Below are 21,333 nucleotides of genomic sequence, written 5' to 3' on the forward strand. Positions count from 1 at the left end.
ATCCAGAAGATAAACCTTTAATTAATTCAGGCTATTTTACCGATGAACATGGCGAGGATTTACAAACATATCTTGAAGCTATAAGGTAAACGTTATATTTTGAAATTTTTTTAATACTTTAGTCTCTTTTGGTGCATTTGATTTGTATAAATACACTATTAGAAACTATGTTAGAGCTACAGATGTTTTTGACTGATATATTGGTGTAGTTATAAAACTGAGTGTGCCCTTGGTTTGTGCTTAAGTGGAAAGAATCTGCTGGTGAACATTGACTGCGATGGTAAAATTGGTCTTTGTAAAATTAGTTTTTTGCTCAAAATTTGACTATTCAATCCTAATTCGCTTTGAAATGTCCATTTTGAATAAAAATTTTCTTTCTTAGGTTAATTTGATCGAAACTAGGCCCCTACAAGTTTAAAAGGTTTGAAAGGTCTAAAATTAACTTTTCTAAATCCAATTTGCTAAAAATATTTAATTGTAATTTAGTCTGAACTGTTTATTATGGATAAAAATCAAATTTCCAAGATTAATTTGACCAGAAATTGGGATTTCTAAGTTTAACTTAGCCATAAATTGACTTTTTCCAGATAATTTTATCAAAATTGGACCCTTTCACTTCTAATTTGCTTTGAATTGTTTATTATGGATAAAAATAAAATTTCCAAGATTAATTTGACCAGAAATTGGAATTTCTAAGTTTAACTTGGCCATAAATTGACTTTTTCAATGCTAATTTTGTCAAAATTTAACCCTTTGAATTCTAACTTGCTTTGAACTCTTTATTATGGATAAAAAACCACTTTTCAAGATTAATTTTGTCAAAAATTGACATTTCTAAGTTTGAATTGGTTACAAAGTAATTTTTCAAATTCTAATTTGCTAAAAATATGCCTTTTTCAATTCTAATTAGCTTCGAACTGTTTATTATGGATAACAATCAAATTTCCAAGTTTAATTTGACCAGAAATTAAAATTTTCAAGTTTAACTTGGCCATAAATTGACTTTTTCAATGCCAATTTCCTCAAAATTTAACCCTTTGAATTCTAATTTGCTTTGAACTCTTTATTATGGATAAAAAACCACTTTTCAAGATTAATTTTGTCAAAAATTGACATTTCTAAGTTTGAATTGGTTACAAAGTAATTTTTCAAATTCTAATTTGCTAAAAATATGCCTTTTTCAATTCTAATTAGCTTCGAACTGTTTATTATGGATAACAATCAAATTTCCAAGATTAATTTGACCAGAAATTGGAATTTTCAAGTTTAACTTGGCCATAAATTGACTTTTTCAATGCCAATTTCCTCAAAATTTAACCCTTTGAATTCTAATTTGCTTTGAACTCTTTATTATGGATAAAAAACCACTTTTCAAGATTAATTTTGTCAAAAATTGACATTTCTAAGTTTGAATTGGTTACAAAGTAATTTTTCAAATTCTAATTTGCTAAAAATATGCCTTTTTCAATTCTAATTAGCTTCGAACTGTTTATTATGGATAACAATTAAATTTCCAAGATTAATTTGACCAGAAATTGGAATTTTCAAGTTTAACTTGGCCATAAATTGACTTTTTCAATGCCAATTTCCTCAAAATTTAACCCTTTGAATTCTAATTTGCTTTGAACTCTTTATTATGGATAAAAACAACTTTTCAAGATTAATTTGGCAAAAAATTGACATTTCTAAGTTTAACTTGGTTACAAACTAACTTTTCCAATTTTTATTTACTAAAAATATGCCTTTTTCAATTCTAATTTGTTTTTAACTGTTTATTATGGATAACAATTAAATTTCCAAGATTAATTTGACCAGAAATTGGAATTTTCAAGTTTAACTTGGCCATAAATTGACTTTTTCAATGCCAATTTCCTCAAAATTTAACCCTTTGAATTCTAATTTGCTTTGAACTCTTTATTATGGATAAAAAACCACTTTTCAAGATTAATTTTGTCAAAAATTGACATTTCTAAGTTTGAATTGGTTACAAAGTAATTTTTCAAATTCTAATTTGCTAAAAATATGCCTTTTTCAATTCTAATTAGCTTCGAACTGTTTATTATGGATAACAATCAAATTTCCAAGATTAATTTGACCAGAAATTGGAATTTTCAAGTTTAACTTGGCCATAAATTGACTTTTTCAATGCCAATTTCCTCAAAATTTAACCCTTTGAATTCTAATTTGCTTTGAACTCTTTATTATGGATAAAAAACCACTTTTCAAGATTAATTTTGTCAAAAATTGACATTTCTAAGTTTGAATTGGTTACAAAGTAATTTTTCAAATTCTAATTTGCTAAAAATATGCCTTTTTCAATTCTAATTAGCTTCGAACTGTTTATTATGGATAACAATTAAATTTCCAAGATTAATTTGACCAGAAATTGGAATTTTCAAGTTTAACTTGGCCATAAATTGACTTTTTCAATGCCAATTTCCTCAAAATTTAACCCTTTGAATTCTAATTTGCTTTGAACTCTTTATTATGGATAAAAACAACTTTTCAAGATTAATTTGGCAAAAAATTGACATTTCTAAGTTTAACTTGGTTACAAACTAACTTTTCCAATTTTTATTTACTAAAAATATGCCTTTTTCAATTCTAATTTGTTTTTAACTGTTTATTATGGATAACAATTAAATTTCCAAGATTAATTTGACCAGAAATTGGAATTTTCAAGTTTAACTTGGCCATAAATTGACTTTTTCAATGCCAATTTCCTCAAAATTTAACCCTTTGAATTCTAATTTGCTTTGAACTCTTTATTATGGATAAAAAACCACTTTTCAAGATTAATTTTGTCAAAAATTGACATTTCTAAGTTTGAATTGGTTACAAAGTAATTTTTCAAATTCTAATTTGCTAAAAATATGCCTTTTTCAATTCTAATTAGCTTCGAACTGTTTATTATGGATAACAATCAAATTTCCAAGATTAATTTGACCAGAAATTGGAATTTTCAAGTTTAACTTGGCCATAAATTGACTTTTTCAATGCCAATTTCCTCAAAATTTAACCCTTTGAATTCTAATTTGCTTTGAACTCTTTATTATGGATAAAAAACCACTTTTCAAGATTAATTTTGTCAAAAATTGACATTTCTAAGTTTGAATTGGTTACAAAGTAATTTTTCAAATTCTAATTTGCTAAAAATATGCCTTTTTCAATTCTAATTAGCTTCGAACTGTTTATTATGGATAACAATTAAATTTCCAAGATTAATTTGACCAGAAATTGGAATTTTCAAGTTTAACTTGGCCATAAATTGACTTTTTCAATGCCAATTTCCTCAAAATTTAACCCTTTGAATTCTAATTTGCTTTGAACTCTTTATTATGGATAAAAACAACTTTTCAAGATTAATTTGGCAAAAAATTGACATTTCTAAGTTTAACTTGGTTACAAACTAACTTTTCCAATTTTTATTTACTAAAAATATGCCTTTTTCAATTCTAATTTGTTTTTAACTGTTTATTATGGATAACAATTAAATTTCCAAGATTAATTTGACCAGAAATTGGAATTTTCAAGTTTAACTTGGCCATAAATTGACTTTTTCAATGCCAATTTCCTCAAAATTTAACCCTTTGAATTCTAATTTGCTTTGAACTCTTTATTATGGATAAAAAACCACTTTTCAAGATTAATTTTGTCAAAAATTGACATTTCTAAGTTTGAATTGGTTACAAAGTAATTTTTCAAATTCTAATTTGCTAAAAATATGCCTTTTTCAATTCTAATTAGCTTCGAACTGTTTATTATGGATAACAATCAAATTTCCAAGATTAATTTGACCAGAAATTGGAATTTTCAAGTTTAACTTGGCCATAAATTGACTTTTTCAATGCTAATTTTCTCAAAATTTGACCCTTTCAATTCTAATATACTTTGAACTGTTTATTATGGATAAAAAACAACCTTTCAATATTAATTTGGTTAAAAATTGACATTTCTAAGTTTGACTTGGTTACAAACTATCTTATCCAATTCTATATAAATAAATACAATTTAATAATAATTTTATCATTTTTAGATACGTGGAGAACCTTTTGGAGATACCCCCTATGAAAAAATTCGATCCGCAAATAGTAAAAGTTGACCTTCCCGATTGCGATCAATACGAATACCGTTCAGACGATTATTGGAGATGTTCTTTGAGACATCTAACTGCAACCACTTATCATCCAACAGGAACATGTAAAATGGGACCTGCGAGTGATAAAACTGCTGTGGTAGACCCCGAATTGAGAGTACACGGTATAAAAAATTTACGTGTTGCCGATGCAAGTATAATGCCGAAGATTGTTAGTGCTAATACGCATGCTCCGTCCATGATGATCGGTCATAAAGCGGGTGTGATGATTCAGGAACGATGGTTGAATAAAAAAATAGAATTATAAGGAAAATTGTTTGTATTTGTTATTGTTGTTTATATGTGAATAAAAAAGATCATCAATCAACTTATCAATTCAGTGACCCAACGCCAAAATATTTATTCGGATTACTTTATAGAAATAAACATCACCTACCCCTGCCAGGGGGGTAAAACATTCACAGAATCTGGTGTTTTACTTGGCAATAACATTCAAAAAACAATTTTTTTTATGTTTTATAGACTAAATAACTAACATTCTCTTTGTATATAATAAGAACAATTGCTTATGCAGACTCCTTGCCAAGATAACGAATTTTTTAAAGCTTCTCGACATGTTTTGTTGCTACTTGAAGATAATACTAATTTGGAGTCCTGTTTATCGCTATTTGAAGATGTTGCAGCTGCTGATTGGATCACACAGATTGGAAACAGGAAGAATGCCACCAGAAAGTTTATTCTGATTTTCAATGGAGTCCTTGGGACAGTTGAGGACCTCCATCCTCGGTGGCGTTTAATAGTCATCAGATCCGTTTCTGTATTTTTCAAGTAAAGACGCTGACGATCTTTGGAAGCAGTGACAAGTAACGATATGGGATAATTTTGCATTATCGGCCGGCATCTTACCAACGTGTTCATCCCAACTGGTTGGATAGTGCGTTTATTGTTAACTATCTAGTAGCATATATAGAAAATAGTTGTTAAACTACAATTTTACCCACTAAAATAAACCGTGAAGTCAGTTCTGTTGCAATGTTTCGTTAATGCCCCAATTACCTTTTCAAATTTTTTATTTGTGACCTGTTTACTTTTTTTATGACAGTTTGAAGACCATTTCTAAAAAGACTTTATTGTATTCAGGGAACTCTAGAGATCTCAAGAATCCGAAAGACCTAGAATGTGATTTAAATATATAAAGTAGTCAGTAAATAATTTGATGTCATAGTGGAGATATCAGGGCAGTGACCAATGAGCTTAAAAGTGTATTTCAATAAATTAGATATTAAGTGCGTGAATAAATAGTGGTGGATAGTTTTAATTGTGGAAAAGTTTGTATATAAATAATTTCGTAATTGAAAAACACCGTGCTTATAAATTCATCTCATCGTTTTCTGATTGCAAATAATTGTTTACATAAATAAGAAGAACATAAAATATTAATTCCAAATTATGCTCTAGCAAACGATAACAAATGTTTTTATGACAAAAATTTGTATGTAATTAGTTTTAATTGCACATGAAGTGTTTTGATAAAAAACTAGAATTTATGAATATATATTAATACAGATTGAATCATAGATAAGTGTACCGGGTGGGCAACTAAGAACTGCCGTCAACCATATTACAGAAACGGATTATATTAAGATTAAGGATTAAACTGGATTAAGAAAAATAACGTGGAAATCATTTTTAGATTTTCAAATCCCCATTAGAGTACGTATTTGAAAATGAAAAATTAAAAAAGCGAAAGTGGCACTACACATATATTTTTCATTTCATAAGTTTTAGTCTAACTCTTCAAATAAAAGGTGGGGGATATATAAAAATGTGTTTTTTTTTCAATATTTAGCAGATATTTATATAATAAAAGAATAGAAACGAAATCATACCATGAAAACTAATGCATAATAAGTACGGGGTGTAATAGAGTTAATAGTTAATTTATTTATCGGATGTTATGAATTAATCAAACTTTGCATGGAAATCTTTGAAATTTTTCTCTAAAACCGGTTGATGATGGCATAAAAAACATCTGTCCACGTTTAACTTTAATTAGACTGAATCAATTCACTCATATTTTATCTCAAATGAAGGGGCTTGTTTTACCTAGTTTTCTTAGTCCAAAAGGAACAACTTATCTCAATAAAAACTCGAGAGATATGAAAGAAGAAAGATAAAATCATAGGAAACGAACGGGGAAAAAGGTATGATTCATTTTATATATATATATATATATATATATATATATATATATATATATATATATATATATATATATATATATATATTAATCGGGTTAAAACGTTCTTCGCCGTCTTCCGATTCCCAGTTTCCATTTTTCTCGATCTTCCCAAAGATCTTCTTCCAATCCTCTCTCTCGAATATCCTTCTCGATACCTTCTCTCCAACTTAATCTTAGTCTTCCTCTCTTTCTTCTTTCTTGTGGTGCCCAATTTAAAATTTGTTTGGGTATGCGGTCTTCAGGCATTCTTTGGACATGTTCGTACCATCTTAACTGATTCACCCTAATGTCTTCCGTAATCGTGTGTTGCACCTTCATGATCTCCCTGATTCTGTCGTTTCTTATTTTTTCCAGTCTTGATATTCCTGCCGCGCGTCTCCAATAATCCATTTCTGTGGCTTCAAGCATTTTGACTGTTTTTTCTTTTAGAGGCCAGACTTCGCTACTATGTTGTTATATTTTTTATTATGCTATTGTATATTCGATGTTTGTTTTCCTTGGATATTTGTTTGTCCCACAGTACACTATTTAGTTGTCTTATTGCTTGTCTTCCTTGGTTATTTCTTTGTGCTATTGCTTCATCTAATCTTCCATCATTAGTGATGATCATGCCTAGGTATTTGTATTTTGTACAATGACTTATTTTTTGTTCGTTTCTTCAAGTATTAAATTTTGTTGTTCTCCTCCAATACACATATATTCCGTTTTACTAAAATTTACTTCTAGACCCCATTTCCTGTATTCTTCTACTAGCTTTCTTGTCATATATTCTAAGTCTTCGTAGTCCTGTGCCAAGATTATTTGGTCATCTGCAAAACACAGGGTATATAGTGTGGAATCGATTAGTGGAATGCCCATGTTCTTACATTTCCTTTTCCAGTGTGCTAGTGCGTGTTCCAGGTATATCTTGAAGAGTGTGGGCGACAGATAGCATCCTTGTTTTAACCCATTATTGCTGGAGAATCCTTTTGAGACCTTGTTTCCTATTTTTACTTGTGATTTACTGTTTTCATAAAGCTTTTGTACTGCTTTTATTAGGGCCGCATTTATATTTGTTCTTTCCAAGGCATCCCATAGTTTTGTTTGCGGTACGCTGTCATATGCTTTTTTAAGGTCAACATACAAAAGGTGGAGTTCTTGATTTTTGGCGGTTTTCTTATCAATTATTTGCGAAATCGTAAATAAATGATCAATAGTCGACCTCCCCGCTCTGAAGCCTGCCTGTTCTTCTGCCTCCATGTTGCAATATTCCTGTTCGATTTTATTTTTTATGATTTTTCCATAAATTCTGGATATTGTACACAGCACTGCAAGTCCCCGGTAGTTGTCGCAATTTTCTCTTTCCCCTTTTTTATATACGGTAGTCATATAAGATGTTTTCCACTCTTGGGGTAGCGCTTCACCATTTATACACTTCTGGAAAAGCATTTGCAGATGAGAAAAAAGTTTTTCAGTGCCATTTTTAATTAACTCTGGTGCTATTTGACCCGGGCCTGGAGATTTTCGATTCTTTAGTGACTGACAAACGTCTTTTACTTCTTTAATTGTAATTCTAAGCGGAGATGTGATGATGTTTATATTGTCCTGTTTTTGATTTTTGAACTCTGGTCTTGTTTCTGTAAACAATTTAGAGAAGTACTCATCCCATTTTTCTAATGTTATTGGCGATATAAGATTATTTGATCTATCTTCTCGAAGAGATTTTTAGGTTTTCCAACTTTCTGTGTTTCTGCTGCCTCCTAGGTAGGTGTTTATTTGAGTGCAGGTCTTTTCCCATGTCTCGTTTTTCTTTTTTGTTATAGCTTTTCTTACTTTTGTCTGTGCTTCTTTAAAATTTCTTTTATCATTATCATTTTTCGTGCATAGAAACTTGGAGAACTTTACTTTCTTATCGTTTATGAGATCCTCAATTTCCTTGTCCCACCAGTACGTTCTTGGTCTTCTAGTGTTATCGGATCTTCCCAGGGCTTCTTCCGCTGCAGCAATCATGCTTCTTTTGATAAAGCTGTAGTGTTGTTCCGGATTGTCAAAATTTTCCTGTACCAGTTTTAACACAAGTTAAATGTTCGATGATAAATCTAGGCATAAATAACATGCAGTCAAAAAAAAAGAAGGAAATCGGCTGGATAGAACATCCAGACGGACTGTCATTAGATTTTTTAGATATATAAATGAAGAAAGTTTGGGTACAATTGGTAACCTAATTTTTTAAAACCTAAAATGATTTACATTATTTCCTATTCTTATCTTTAATACTTTGTAATCTTATTGTAAATATTTTTCCACACAAGATCAATTTTGACATTGAGGATCTCAGTTCCAGCGTCATGTTTCTATATTAATTAGTATGTTGCTTGACGTAATTATTCTCAAATTTTTCTTCGACTACCACCTGGAATAACTTAATCCCTTCTTCTTCTAACGATTTCTATGTTTTTCTTCTCTTTTCTTAAACTAAATTTCGCGTTTCGAATAGTAATATTTCGCAAAGATTGGCCTAGTTTTCTTAATCTATTTACAAATATTTTTACTAGCTTACTTTTATTAACGAAGGTCATATCATTATCAGTTATAGTTTTTACAAATGGTATTATTTTTAACACGCTTGTTAATAACATTCAGTTAACACTTAACCTCTTAAAAAAAATAGAACACAACATCTAGATCTGTTAATATCCACTTCAGTTATTAATTGCTCCGATAAAAGACTGGTCTAGTTCAGAAATACTTTGCCAGATGACCAAAGAATAATTTACTTAAAGTTCAACTGTTTTCATTGAAATTCTGAATAAAAATGTGGCAATAAAAACCTTTATAAGAAGATATAACAGGTATAATGTTTTAATGCAGCAATGTCTTAATGTCAACCAAATGTGTACGGCTTTATTGATTTAATAAAGCTTTTGATAATGTGAAACACAAAAAAAAATAATCTTGCCACAAGAGATCTAGAAATAATAACCAAACTGTACATGAATCAAACTGCGTCTACTCTCTTTCAGTCCAACATGACAAATGCGGTGGGTATCAAGCCGGGAGTTAGATAGGGGTGTGTTTTTTCTCCACTGCTCATCGTCTACTCAAACGAAATCTTCACCAATATCTGCGGAATAAGAGTTAATGGTACTCACTAAACAATCTGCGTCATTTAGTACTTCTCACCAAAAACATGTCAGATTTACAAAACACTACGTTAAGAAGACCAAATCACTAAAACTGATTGCCCCAACGAACAAGTTACTGTATGTGGTCAGACTTGAGGTGTGACTGCTCTGTTAAGTAATTCTTTGTAGCCGCAATCAGAGCTTAAAGCTGAGAACTCGGAAGCTCAGTTGCTATGTATTCCCAGTCCTCTGGTATGGTACTTAGATACGTTATCCTACCGTAGGATGCTGACGATATCATGGTCAGATCTTTCAATATTTTAGCCACACCATGAGAGGTCCAAAATATGAGATCCCTAATTCAGGAAAAAAGCAGATTTATTCTGGTGATACCTCGACGTATCATGGACTACCATGTGAACAAATATCCATCAACCAGGAGCTTTGGCGATAGAAAACCTTCAGGGCGGTATGGGAAAACGATTCACGGACCTAGAGATAACAGTTGAAATCAATTAATTTAGGGATCTGCCTTCTACGGTGGAAAAGAAATTGAGAGAAACTGGCAGCTTTGGAAGGAACATCTTTGAAGACGTCAAAATAAAATTACGAGGTTGAAGAGTTTGGGTTTGATTATTTTGGATCTAAGTGTTTTAGCGCGTACGTCAAAGCAAGAATAGATGTTAGATCCATGTATAATCCGGAATATAAAACACGGCGGAGGCTCGGTAATGGTTTGGTGATGTTTTGGAGATATGGCTAATGGGATTTTCAAGTGACAAGGTTATAAAAAATACTAATGGAAAATGTGGTAAGTTCTGGCCAACAACTGAAAAAAAGTAATTATTTGGCCGTTAAAATCACGCGACCCCAACCCGATTGAGTTTTTGTGGGACAAATTGCACAAGGGAAGTCAGAAAGCAGTATCCTAGTTTGTGGATCACGTGAACTATAGAGTGGGCAAAATTTTTTCTTGGTAGTGGACATCTCGAAAAATTGTAGCTTCTATAGTATGAGGATTATAAACTGGATAATAAACGTTATGGAAAAGGTCGAGGCATGGGTTTAAAACAGATCTAAGGGTTCAAAATGTTAATGATGGCTGTTGGTATCGAGAAGTGCATTAACATCAAATGTTAACGCATAGACAGAATATTTAATAGAATATGAACTGTACTATTTTTTTTTCTATCGCCAATTAAATGATAAACACAACTTTTCTTTTTATCTAAATCATATGAAAATATTTAGTATGCTAAATATATAAACACGTACCACAACACTATTTGGTGTGAAAAATGGATATCGGTAGTTCGTTGGTGGATACTTGTCCTGGAAACCTTCAGGGGATATCAGGTTACTTGTTTATAAGTTTAATAAACAGTTTGGTACAATCGAAATGTAAGTTAGGATCTAGAGAAGCTTACAATGAAGATTATTCTTCACAAATTCACGATGGAGACGAATTTGATTTTATAGTAATAGGTTCAGGATCAGCAGGTTCTGTCGTTGCTAATAAATTAAGTGAAAATGACAAATGGAAAGTTTTGGTCTTGGAAGCTGGAGGATATCCTTCAGCTGTTAGTGATGTGAGTATAATAATTTTTCCACTCTACGAGTAAAGCAAATGAATATTATACATTTCTTTTATTCTAGATACCAGCTCTTCTTTTTTACCTTCAAGGAACCGACGAAGATTGGCAATACAAAACTGAACCTTCCAAAACTTCTTGTTTAGGTTTCAAAAACGAGCAATGCAGTTGGCCGCGAGGAAAAGTTTTTGGAGGTAGCAGCGTTCTCAATGGAATGTTATATATTAAAGGTAATAAAAGAGATTACGACCATTGGGCAGAGCTCGGTAATACCAATTGGGATTGGGAAAATGTGAAGCAGCATTTTAAAAAATTAGAAAATATGCAAGAAGAAAATGTTAGCGATCAATATGGAAGAGAAGGTTTAATGAAACTGTCAAGAGTCCATGCAGGTATTTGTTTTATTAAAATTTTTATCATTATTTTAAATAACTGTGTTTGCTTTACTTTATGCATCATCGTTGAGAAGATTTATCTGATATACACTTGATATATGTTTTAACAACCAAGGTATCGTTAGCAAAAACCATGCGCTTCCTAATATTAATCTATTTTTGCATCTCTACACGCTTTGGAAACAGTTCATCACGTGCAATGGACTGTCGATTGGACAACGATGTGAAATGATTGATCCGTGTTCTATCCATTGTTACATATCGACATAAACACTGCTCAGAATCATGAATTTGTTGTTGTTTTGGGTTGATTGTAAGCTGTATGACACGGTATGTCTATCATCTTCATGGTCACAGCTAACTAAATCAACTTCTCTGAGCTTTTTTGATGTTTCCGAAAGTGACAGCCTGTTTGGGGCGTCCACTGCTTGTATCGTTCTCGATGCAAATTTCGCTTTGTTTAAAATCTTTAAACTACTTTCTAACGGTTGATTCGAAGAATCCGAATAATGTTTATTAACATATCAATAGTTTGTTTATTTTAAAAAAGAATGAGTTATTAAAATACGAAACTCCTTTTATGAGTCAGTCTAAAGGCTCTAATAGAATGTTTGTATCACATAAAAATTAGGAAAATTATTTAGGGCATTGCATTTAAGTTTTAGTATAAGGTAATATTAGAAATGAAATCAACTCACTTTGCTCTTTGTCCTTATTTAATTAAATAATTTTAATTTAAAAAATTTCAATTCATTTTTGCACTTACTTAGCATACTCGTAAAACTTCAGATGTAATTAATATATTAGAATAGGACCGGCTTCACGGTCTATATCAGTGGAAGAATTCGCAATATATTTACTTAAATCACTTTTTTAATAAGTATTATCGATAAAACGAGATTTTAATAGAATGTTTGATCAATTTTTAACCAGATTAACAAAAAAAAAAACTTTACACGATTTTTGTCAGATTTGACGTACTTCCACGAGTTTGATTCATTTTTAAATTGCCAATTGCTAAATTATTGGACAGTTTCTATGTAATATTGATAAATTCACGTCTCATCATCAATAATGATGCGTTTGATGAATGTAAGGTCCTCAACTTCGATGTTAAGAATCTCTACTCGACATAGTTTGTGCAAAAGGTTCATGTCTTCAGGTATGAGTCAGGGTTTGAGTTTCAAAGCATCAAATGAAGAGATTTTGAATCTCTACTATTTCTCGAATGTTTTTACAACGTGTTTCGACCACTACTTTTAACTTTTTTATGTTATCGTTATGGATGGATGGAGCATGTTCTCCAGTGAACGTTTTGTGCCATAAATTACTTTAGTAACATCTTTAAAACTTCTATAGCTGTAATTTCCTTGGAAACACAAAATTTCCAGCGAACTCGTTGCTCAACTGTTTTTTCATATTCAATATCGTTAAAAAACTTTCCAAGAATACAAAAAAGATCGTACCAATTTGCTGAGATCATGTATTTCTTCGATTATTTCATTTATTTTTAAATTTTCCAGATGAGCCATTCGTAGAATCCTTACGCGAAGCTTTCACATATTTAGGGTATAGAAATCTACAAGAAGAAGATCCTACGAATCCTTTAGGAACATTAGAAGGGTTTCAATGCATCGATGACGGGATAAGATATAACACAGCTAGAGCTTTTTTGGGAAAAGTTAAAGAACGTCCAAATCTATTCACTTCTCTACATTCTTTCGTTAACAAAATATTAATAGATCCTGCTACTAAAACCGCAATTGGCGTCGAAGTTAAAATCGGTGAAAAGATTTTAAAAGTAAAGGCTAAAAAGGAGGTTATTTTATCTGCCGGTTCTATAAATTCTCCGCAAATTCTCATGTTATCAGGCATAGGACCCAAGGAACATTTAGAAAATTTAAATATAAAGGTATTCAAAGATGCTCCTGTTGGTTACAATTTAGAAGACCACATGTTAAATATAGGCACATTAGTAACATTTGCTCCAGAAGCTTTCAATTTGAAAAATAATCAAGACGAATTATATAAATACTTTATGTATCAAAAAGGAGATTTAGCTTCTGTGGGTATATTGAATTTTTGGAATTTCTTCAATACAAAAAATGATTCGCAATATCCTAACGTCCAAAATCATTTAGTTGCTTTTCCGTTGAACGACGAAAATTTCTTAGAAAATGTATTGAGTTCTTTTGGAGAAAAGGAACACATTTTGAAAAGTAGAGTACATGCAGTGAAAGGTCGACCAAGTGTAGTGATTAGCAATACACTTTTGAACCCCAAGTCAAAAGGTAGGATTACTTTGAAAAGCGGCGATCCTCAAGACAAACCTTTGATAAATTCAGGATATTTCACTGATGAAAATGGTGAAGATTTGCAAACATTTTTGGAAGCTATAAGGTAATTTTTTGTTCAATATTACTAAAGAAAAACTCTCTCAATAAAACGTGGAATATTTTTTTAAATTACAAACAATTGAGAAAAAAATTAGGAAGCTAGACTATTTAAACGACTTTTTTATTGTGATTAAATTTGTGTACTTGCGATTTTTCATATTATTTTATCCAATAATGTTCACGACAGTGTCTGTTTCTTAATTATGGAATCCTCCACTTATTAGATACAGTATTTGATTTCCATTTCCATACTGTTTGATTCTGAACAATTCATAATCAGGAGGATAACTAATAACTGCCAAAAATACTGACAACTATTCAAAAAAACTTCGGTAACTATAGAAATTGGACGAATCGAAGAGTTTGCACTTTTATAAATATCAATATACATGCCATCAGCAACAAGTGTTATATTTTCCAAAAATCTTTATAAAATTCGATAAGACCCAAAACTCGTAAATTTATAGCTATTTATTGATAGGGCAATGTGCAGGGCCACAATATTACGAGGTCTGGTTATTAAATAAAGCAACTGCGCGCCTAGAGGGCGCCCTAGACGTTTCCGTCACTATTATAGTATTTGTGCAGGAGCGGTTTGAAACGAAAACCATGTAAGACGAAAAACAAAAGCAGCGCGTCTCAAATTTCTCGTTAAATTGAGAAAAACTCCGACTGACTGCTATAAATTGTTGCAAGAAGCCTATGGGGTTAAATCTCTATCTCATACGCGTGTGTTTGAGTAGTGTAAGGGAGGACCGAGAGAGCAAATCAAAATTCAAAGCAATGTTGATCATTTTTTTCGACATTAACGGTATCGTGATGAGTGAATGGGTTCCAGAGGATCGGACTGTAAACCAGACTTACTATTCGTCAGTTTTGGCAACACTGCGAGAGCGAGTTCGTAAAAAACGTCCCAATTTTACACCAGGATAACGCACCTGCCTATAACGCGCTATCTGTGAAGCAGTATTTGGCCAGTAAGTGCACTTTAGTGCTTGAACCCCCGCCGTTCTCACCAGATTTGGTAACGTGCGACATTTTTTGTTTCCGTAGATAAAATCTGTTTTGAAAGGTTCCCGATTTGAGTCGATGGAAGCGGACAAGCAAAAAACGGCAGAGCTCCTAATGGCTCTAACCATAAAAGACTTCTAGAATAACCAGTCTCGTTATTTAATAGCAAGACCTCGTATATTATAATACCTGGCAATCTTTATAATTTGATTTTAATACAGGGTACATTTGATTTGAGTTTGAAATATTAATATGATGGGACTGTTGAATTTTCATCTTAAATCTGTTAAATGATACGCAATAGATTTATAAATAAAAACATTTATTACATTTTATTTATTACCAGATATTATCTAGTTGAACTTCGCTATCGCTGCTATTTTGCAAATGAATAATAAGTTTTTTTGACGTTTCAAAACTATTTATATTTGTGTACACACATCTTTATGAATTTACAATTTTTTTCATGTGTTGAATACAGTTTCTCCAGTTTTCAGCAATTACATTTTTAAATTCCGTCTTTATCAACTACTGTTTAAAGTAATTGTAAATAGGTAAATTAGACTTACTTCGTGACCTGTTCCCTTCGCAATTTTGTCACAAATTTGAAAAATTATAACCTTTTACATTTTCTAGCAATTTTTGAACATTACAACTTTTGTGGAAATATATTTAAAGTTCGTACAAAAAGTTAATACAACTATTCGGTGGTACATTCGGCATTAATTTATTTTGAAATCAATCTTGGTTTCTAAAAACATACTTTCTGGTATCCATCCTTCTTATGACTCCGTATGTAGATCAGTTATTCTTTTATTTTTATTAGACGGAGCTTTCGGACAATATTTTTTCCAACCAGCAGCCCATCCTTTACTGGGAGACCTACCAAGTCTCATCGTTGGTTTTACCGATCGATATATTCTATTCTCAGTCAATGACTCCATTTTTTGTCTATCACAAAGTTGTAATGGAGCAATTAATCTCACCATCAGTGTTTCCCTGAACAGCCTCCGTGAAAATGACAAAAACATTGGCACTTTTTGGTCTGCATACATTCCACAAAGATTGCAGCGCATCTAGGTAATTATACACTTTCACGGTCACCTGGTTTTTTGGCTCTAGAAAATCGAAAAATGGATGGATTTTAATGATCTTGATCTCAAAATGTTCCAATTACGGCGGATTTATAAAAAAAATTAGTAGAAATAGCTGGAATGAAAATTTCTCATAGTTTTACTGTTTTAAATCGTAAAAAAAAACGGTTTTGCAAAATAATCCTTTACAAAAAATTATCTCAATATCAGATAAAGTTCTTATATTTTTTTTGTATTCTACATAAATTAATAAACAATTTTAAAAAAATCCAAAAAGAATGATTTTTTCAGTTTTTATAGCTTAAAATGAAATCGAAGAAAAACAATCAATTTTCGTGAATAGTTTCGTACTATATTCTTCAATGTTAATAGTTTGTGGACCATTAAAAATCGAAAAATAGATAAATTTTATAATTTTGGTCTCAAAATGTTCCATTTTACGAAGAATTTATGAAAAACACGGGGGTAGTGGCTGAATTTGCGGTTTTTAATAGTTTTAAACCTTAAATAGTAGAAAAAATTTTTTTGCATTTAAAGTCATGAAACTGTAAAAAATATTTATTTTTTTTAATTTTTGTATTTTTTTTTATAAATCCGCCGTAAATGGAACATTTTGAGACCAAGATCATTAAAATCCATCCATTTTTCGATTTTCTAGAGCCAAAAAACCAGGTGACCGTGAAAGTGTATAATTACTCGCATCAAGTCTTTTTGATAGAAATCAATGCACTTTGATACACCATTATCTTTTTTTGTTTTTTTTTTTGGAAGTATCGAATTATTCACAATTTTTCAAAGAGTACTTTGTAAAGTCTGGCAAAATTTTGGTCAAGTTTTCACGTGCCAGACCAATTCTATTTGAAAGAGGAATAAAAGATAAAAATTTTGACGTTTAATTTTTTTTTATACCTTGTATAGAAAATTTGTTGTTGTTATAAGATTGTTGGGGACTGTATGACACACAGTTGCGTCAAAAACAAGAACGTCAGACTTGAATTGCTGTTTTTATCTAGTCAAAACGCCATCGTAAACTGAAAAATTATACTTAAGTTATGTAGATCGATTTTACGAAAAAATAAATTAGAAATTTTATTAAAATAACAAAATTTGGACAAGTCAAAGACCGCCAGACCAATGGTTTATGTTCCTAAATGATCTCTGTCATATATCTTATCACTTTTTGGTGCTACATCTCTAGAGTGCCCAAAAGAAGTACTCTTCCAATATCAAGAAGTACCGCCAGACCGATATTTCCACTGTCCAATATAATTTTTATCAAATGATGTGGAGCGATATTCGTGGATTTTTCGGGTGTGATAGGTATTGGAGTTAGAGCCCTGATCTATGACTTAAAGGTTTCCCTCTGTATCCGAAAGGGATATTGAGCTTTCCTGCCAGTACAACCTTGCATAGACGCGCCGCCAGGGATACTAGCAGGTATATCTACACTTTAAGGAAATGAATAGCAGATTCCATAAAATTAAAAACTTTTTTACTTGATATTATTTTCAATATCTTCTTCATGAATCGTTTTGTTACTTAGAATACATAAAGCTTGCAAAGCTGAATCAATGGTGATTTTTTATAGCGTTCGAAAACTTTAGACAGGTGGTGTGTGAACTATTTTCAACTACAACCTCCCATTTTGTGAAAAAGCTGACTTTTTATTGTTTTCAGATTCGTAGAGAACCTTTTGGAGACACCTCCTATGAAAAAATTCGATCCGCAAATAGTAAAAGTTGACCTTCCCGATTGCGATCAATACGAATACCGTTCAGACGATTATTGGAGATGTTCTTTAAGACATCTTACCTCTACTACTTACCATCCAACAGGAACATGTAAAATGGGACCTGCGGGTGATAAAACTGCTGTGGTAGACCCCGAATTGAGAGTACACGGTATAAAAAATTTACGTGTTGCCGATGCAAGTATAATGCCGAAGATTGTTAGTGCTAATACGCATGCTCCTGCTATGATGATTGGTCATAAAGCTGGTATGATGATTAAAGAACGATGGTTGAATGAAAAATTAGAATTATAAAGAAAATTGTGATAAATTGTAAGGTGATAATTAAAATAAAATTTAGTACTAGTTTGGAATATATGACCTGCTTTTACTAACTTAATTTATATATTAGTTATTCAACAGCTTTTGAACCTTTGGCCCGTACTCATAAAATTGAAGGATTTCTTTGATAAGACTCCTAAATCCTTCAAGTGAAAGTTGTAGGTTAGTAAACTCCAAGCTCTTTTCGAAGATAAATTCATCAAGCAACGATAGTGAAATTATAGAAAAATAAAATGCTACAACTGAACATAACAGATGAAATTGCCGACGCCCCAATCACCAAAAATAGAAGCTAGAAAGAATGCGGCCATTAAACATGTTACAAGAAAGTACAAGGTGACATTTGATAAAGAACTTGATGCGGAAGGAAATAGACACCAAAATGTGAAGATCGAAGAGAAATACTGAAATAAAAAAGCTGGAAATTAAACAATCAAACTGATGGAATGGGAGAAAAAGTTATTGAAGGCTATGGAAGAAATTGAATCAACCATAAAATCCCAACCTAGGAGTATTAAGATATCGAATCTGTTTTGACAACAAGAAAAAACACCAACAAAAAGGTACGATCAACCAACTACTGCAGTCACTGTACAAGCATTGAAGCTTGATTTACACCTGGAGCCTTTCTGATACCTAGGGTTACTTAAATAGCGTGAACCATTGCACATTCCCCCCTTTCAAACTCGTATAATTATTTTTTATCGCGAGCAGATGTTGATAAACGATGCTTGTAATTTTTAATCTCTTTCAGTTCCATCTACCAGAGTGATAACTATCACTTCACGATTGAGTCTGCTATCCACCACACACGAAATTATTGAACGATATTCTTAAAGTTAAAGTCTCCAAATACTATTTGTGAAGGACATACTCATGAGGTTATACTTGGGATGATATGAACGATTATATTCTGAAAGTATACGCCTAATCATTGATAGTATCTACAAGGACCGTTTTTTTTTCAACCTCCGATGCACTGTATGCGACTGCGAAGCTCGCAGACTACACACCCCGCTATTGTTGAAATTAAGGCGTCAGTCGGCGTTGTGCTACAGGCACTATTGACGATCCTACTAAGTGTGATTCGTTTTCTACAGGCTGAGGTCTATATTTTTGCGGAAATCTATCGGAGAATGAGTCATGTTTTCATGAGTGATGGTTTTGTTAGTGAATGATGTCCATAGGACTCAAATATGTCGTTTCAGATGACCTGGTTCAACGAGTTGAGAGAATGGTTAAAGAATTCACCATTACTGCTTTGTCTACAGAATTTCTAGAAGTTTCAATGTCTCTCTTTCTTTGAAGAGTGTATTGAAAAGCTTGTTAAGCGTCTATCAGACCAAATTGATTAACAAAAAAATCAAATTATTGTTTAGAACTTATTTATTGATGTATTTACAATAATATACGACACCGTCTACCGTTAATCTGAACGGTGAGGAAGGTATTCGGATTGATAACCTTTCTGCCATTTTTCTCTCAAAATTTCGCCCATCTTGAAACCGATCATGGCGTCAGAAGAAACGGTATTTCCGATGGGTATATTATTTAGGACACTTGAATCTGCTACTCGCAAACATCTAATAAAATAAAATAGCTTTGAAATTGTAATTAGAAGCACTTCAGGAAGTCGGATTGTTGTAATTTTTTTATACAACGTTCTGGTACTAAGCAATGTTATAATCAATGCTTTTTGCGATTAATCTGAGGCAAAAACGTCGACAGTTAGTATGTGATGGGTCACATTTGAACAAATATCGTTCGCTTTTAGAACCACCACCTCCTGGTGGCGTATTGATACACTATTTCATGTCAAGACAAGGAAAAGGGTTTCATCGACCGGAAAAGTGATAACGAATTGGATTTTGGATTGTGTCCATCGACTATCTTTATAAAATGATAATATTTAAAAAGAAAATAAAATGCTTTTACATCTCACTCTTCCGAATTGGTTGACCGCCTATTCACTAGATCTGGTCCCCAGTGACTTTTTCTGTTTCCTAATTTCAAAGTTTCACTTTTATGACGATGACGTTATGGTATACGTGAATGCTTATTTTGAGGAAAAATACGAAAAATATGACGGTTGCTACTTAAGTTTTTAGATATAGACCAGAAGTGTTCGAAAAAATCAGGGAAACCTCTCACACATCAGTTCAATCAAAAACGTTTTTGAACAGTCAAAACATCGAATTGATGAGTCATCCGCGATACAGTCCTTGTGGGGCACCCAGTGATGTCTTCTTTTTCGTGCAGATCAAAAATAAATTGCGAAGTTGACGTTTATCTACACACGAAGAAGCGGTTGATGCGTTCAAATCGCATGTTTTGGAGGTACCTCAATTGGTTCAAGCCCATGTAGAAGTGTATTAAGTAGCGTATTAATTGGAAAGGTTATAAACGTTGGAACATCGCAGGAAAAAGTGTATTCTTTGAAAAATAAAAATGATTATCGAAAGACAAAAATGTCAGAAATAAGTCATAGAACGCTAATTCCAACTAACCTTATTCCTCTAACTTCTAAATTTTCTTTAACCACCGCGTTCGTATCACAATCTGGTCCCATGAAAACGGTACTCGTAACATCTTCAGGAAAAGCCATATTATGGATATAACATTTAACGTAAGCTGGTGTACAAAATTTGTAATTTCTACAATTCGGTATATCCAAATCCAAAAACTCTGCTTTTACGTCTTTCATGGCATCCGTTAAATTTGTTACGAAATCAAAACCTGATGGAAGTAATTTTTATAATGTTGCTAAAGCTAAAAAACTAATTTTTTTTCTATTTTGCACCTATAACATAGTACGATACGGAAACGGATGCCGTACTGAGTTCCAATACGATACGCAAAAGTTTTAATGTTGGCAATGACGACCAGGTTTTTTTGATGATCTCGTCAACGAACTGGAATAATCACCACACGCATCAAAATTATAATGATTTCGACAGAAACAGGTACTTTGAAGATAGTAGAGGTAGCCGGCAACGAGTCAGTGACCAACTAAAGTCGAAAGTTTTAAACATAACCTCAAAATTTCAACTGTTATTTTGTAATTATTGTAAATTTGAAACCAGTATTTTAAATAAATGTTGTTATATCAAACAAAACAGATATAATGGTGTTTTATTTAATGAGTCACTCAACGAAAGCCTAATCTACGTCTAACATATTGTTACGAACTCCTTCACGGCATGGACCGTAAAGCTGGTACTGTTCGGATAGGGAGGAAAAGTCTAAAATTTGTAGAACGTGCTGGAATCCGTTTGATATTATTTTTCTACATGTTTTTATAAATACGGCGACGATTTGTTTAAGATATTTTT

The 21,333-nt window shown here is 32.0% G+C and overlaps 2 protein-coding genes across 2 annotated transcripts in view; one reads left to right on the forward strand and one right to left on the reverse strand.

Annotated features, from left to right (window-relative positions):
- Positions 1-21,333, reverse strand: part of LOC130449307 (flotillin-2) — a 302,572-nt gene that overhangs the window by 104,115 nt on the left and 177,124 nt on the right. The window lies entirely within an intron of this gene.
- Positions 10,678-18,037, forward strand: LOC130449283 (glucose dehydrogenase [FAD, quinone]-like). Its single transcript, XM_056787007.1, has 4 exons — positions 10,678-11,031; positions 11,099-11,426; positions 12,953-13,829; positions 17,608-18,037. The coding sequence occupies exons 1-4, from the start codon at positions 10,741-10,743 to the stop codon at positions 17,972-17,974; spliced, it is 1,863 nt and encodes a 620-aa protein (XP_056642985.1). The 5' UTR covers positions 10,678-10,740; the 3' UTR covers positions 17,975-18,037.

The sequence above is a fragment of the Diorhabda sublineata genome, chromosome 1 (assembly GCF_026230105.1).
Source record: "Diorhabda sublineata isolate icDioSubl1.1 chromosome 1, icDioSubl1.1, whole genome shotgun sequence".
NCBI classification, from domain to species: domain Eukaryota; kingdom Metazoa; phylum Arthropoda; class Insecta; order Coleoptera; family Chrysomelidae; genus Diorhabda; species Diorhabda sublineata.

What these genes read in the sequence shown, in the direction of transcription:
- LOC130449283 (XM_056787007.1), top strand. Translation starts at nt 10,741, where the DNA reads ATGGATATCGGTAGTTCGTTGGTGGATACTTGTCCTGGAAACCTTCAG. An exon ending in ACTGTCAAGAGTCCATGCAG is followed by an intron (nt 11,427 to 12,952) that starts GTATTTGTTTTA and finishes TAAATTTTCCAG; the next exon opens with ATGAGCCATTCGTAGAATCC. An exon ending in ACATTTTTGGAAGCTATAAG is followed by an intron (nt 13,830 to 17,607) that starts GTAATTTTTTGT and finishes TATTGTTTTCAG; the next exon opens with ATTCGTAGAGAACCTTTTGG.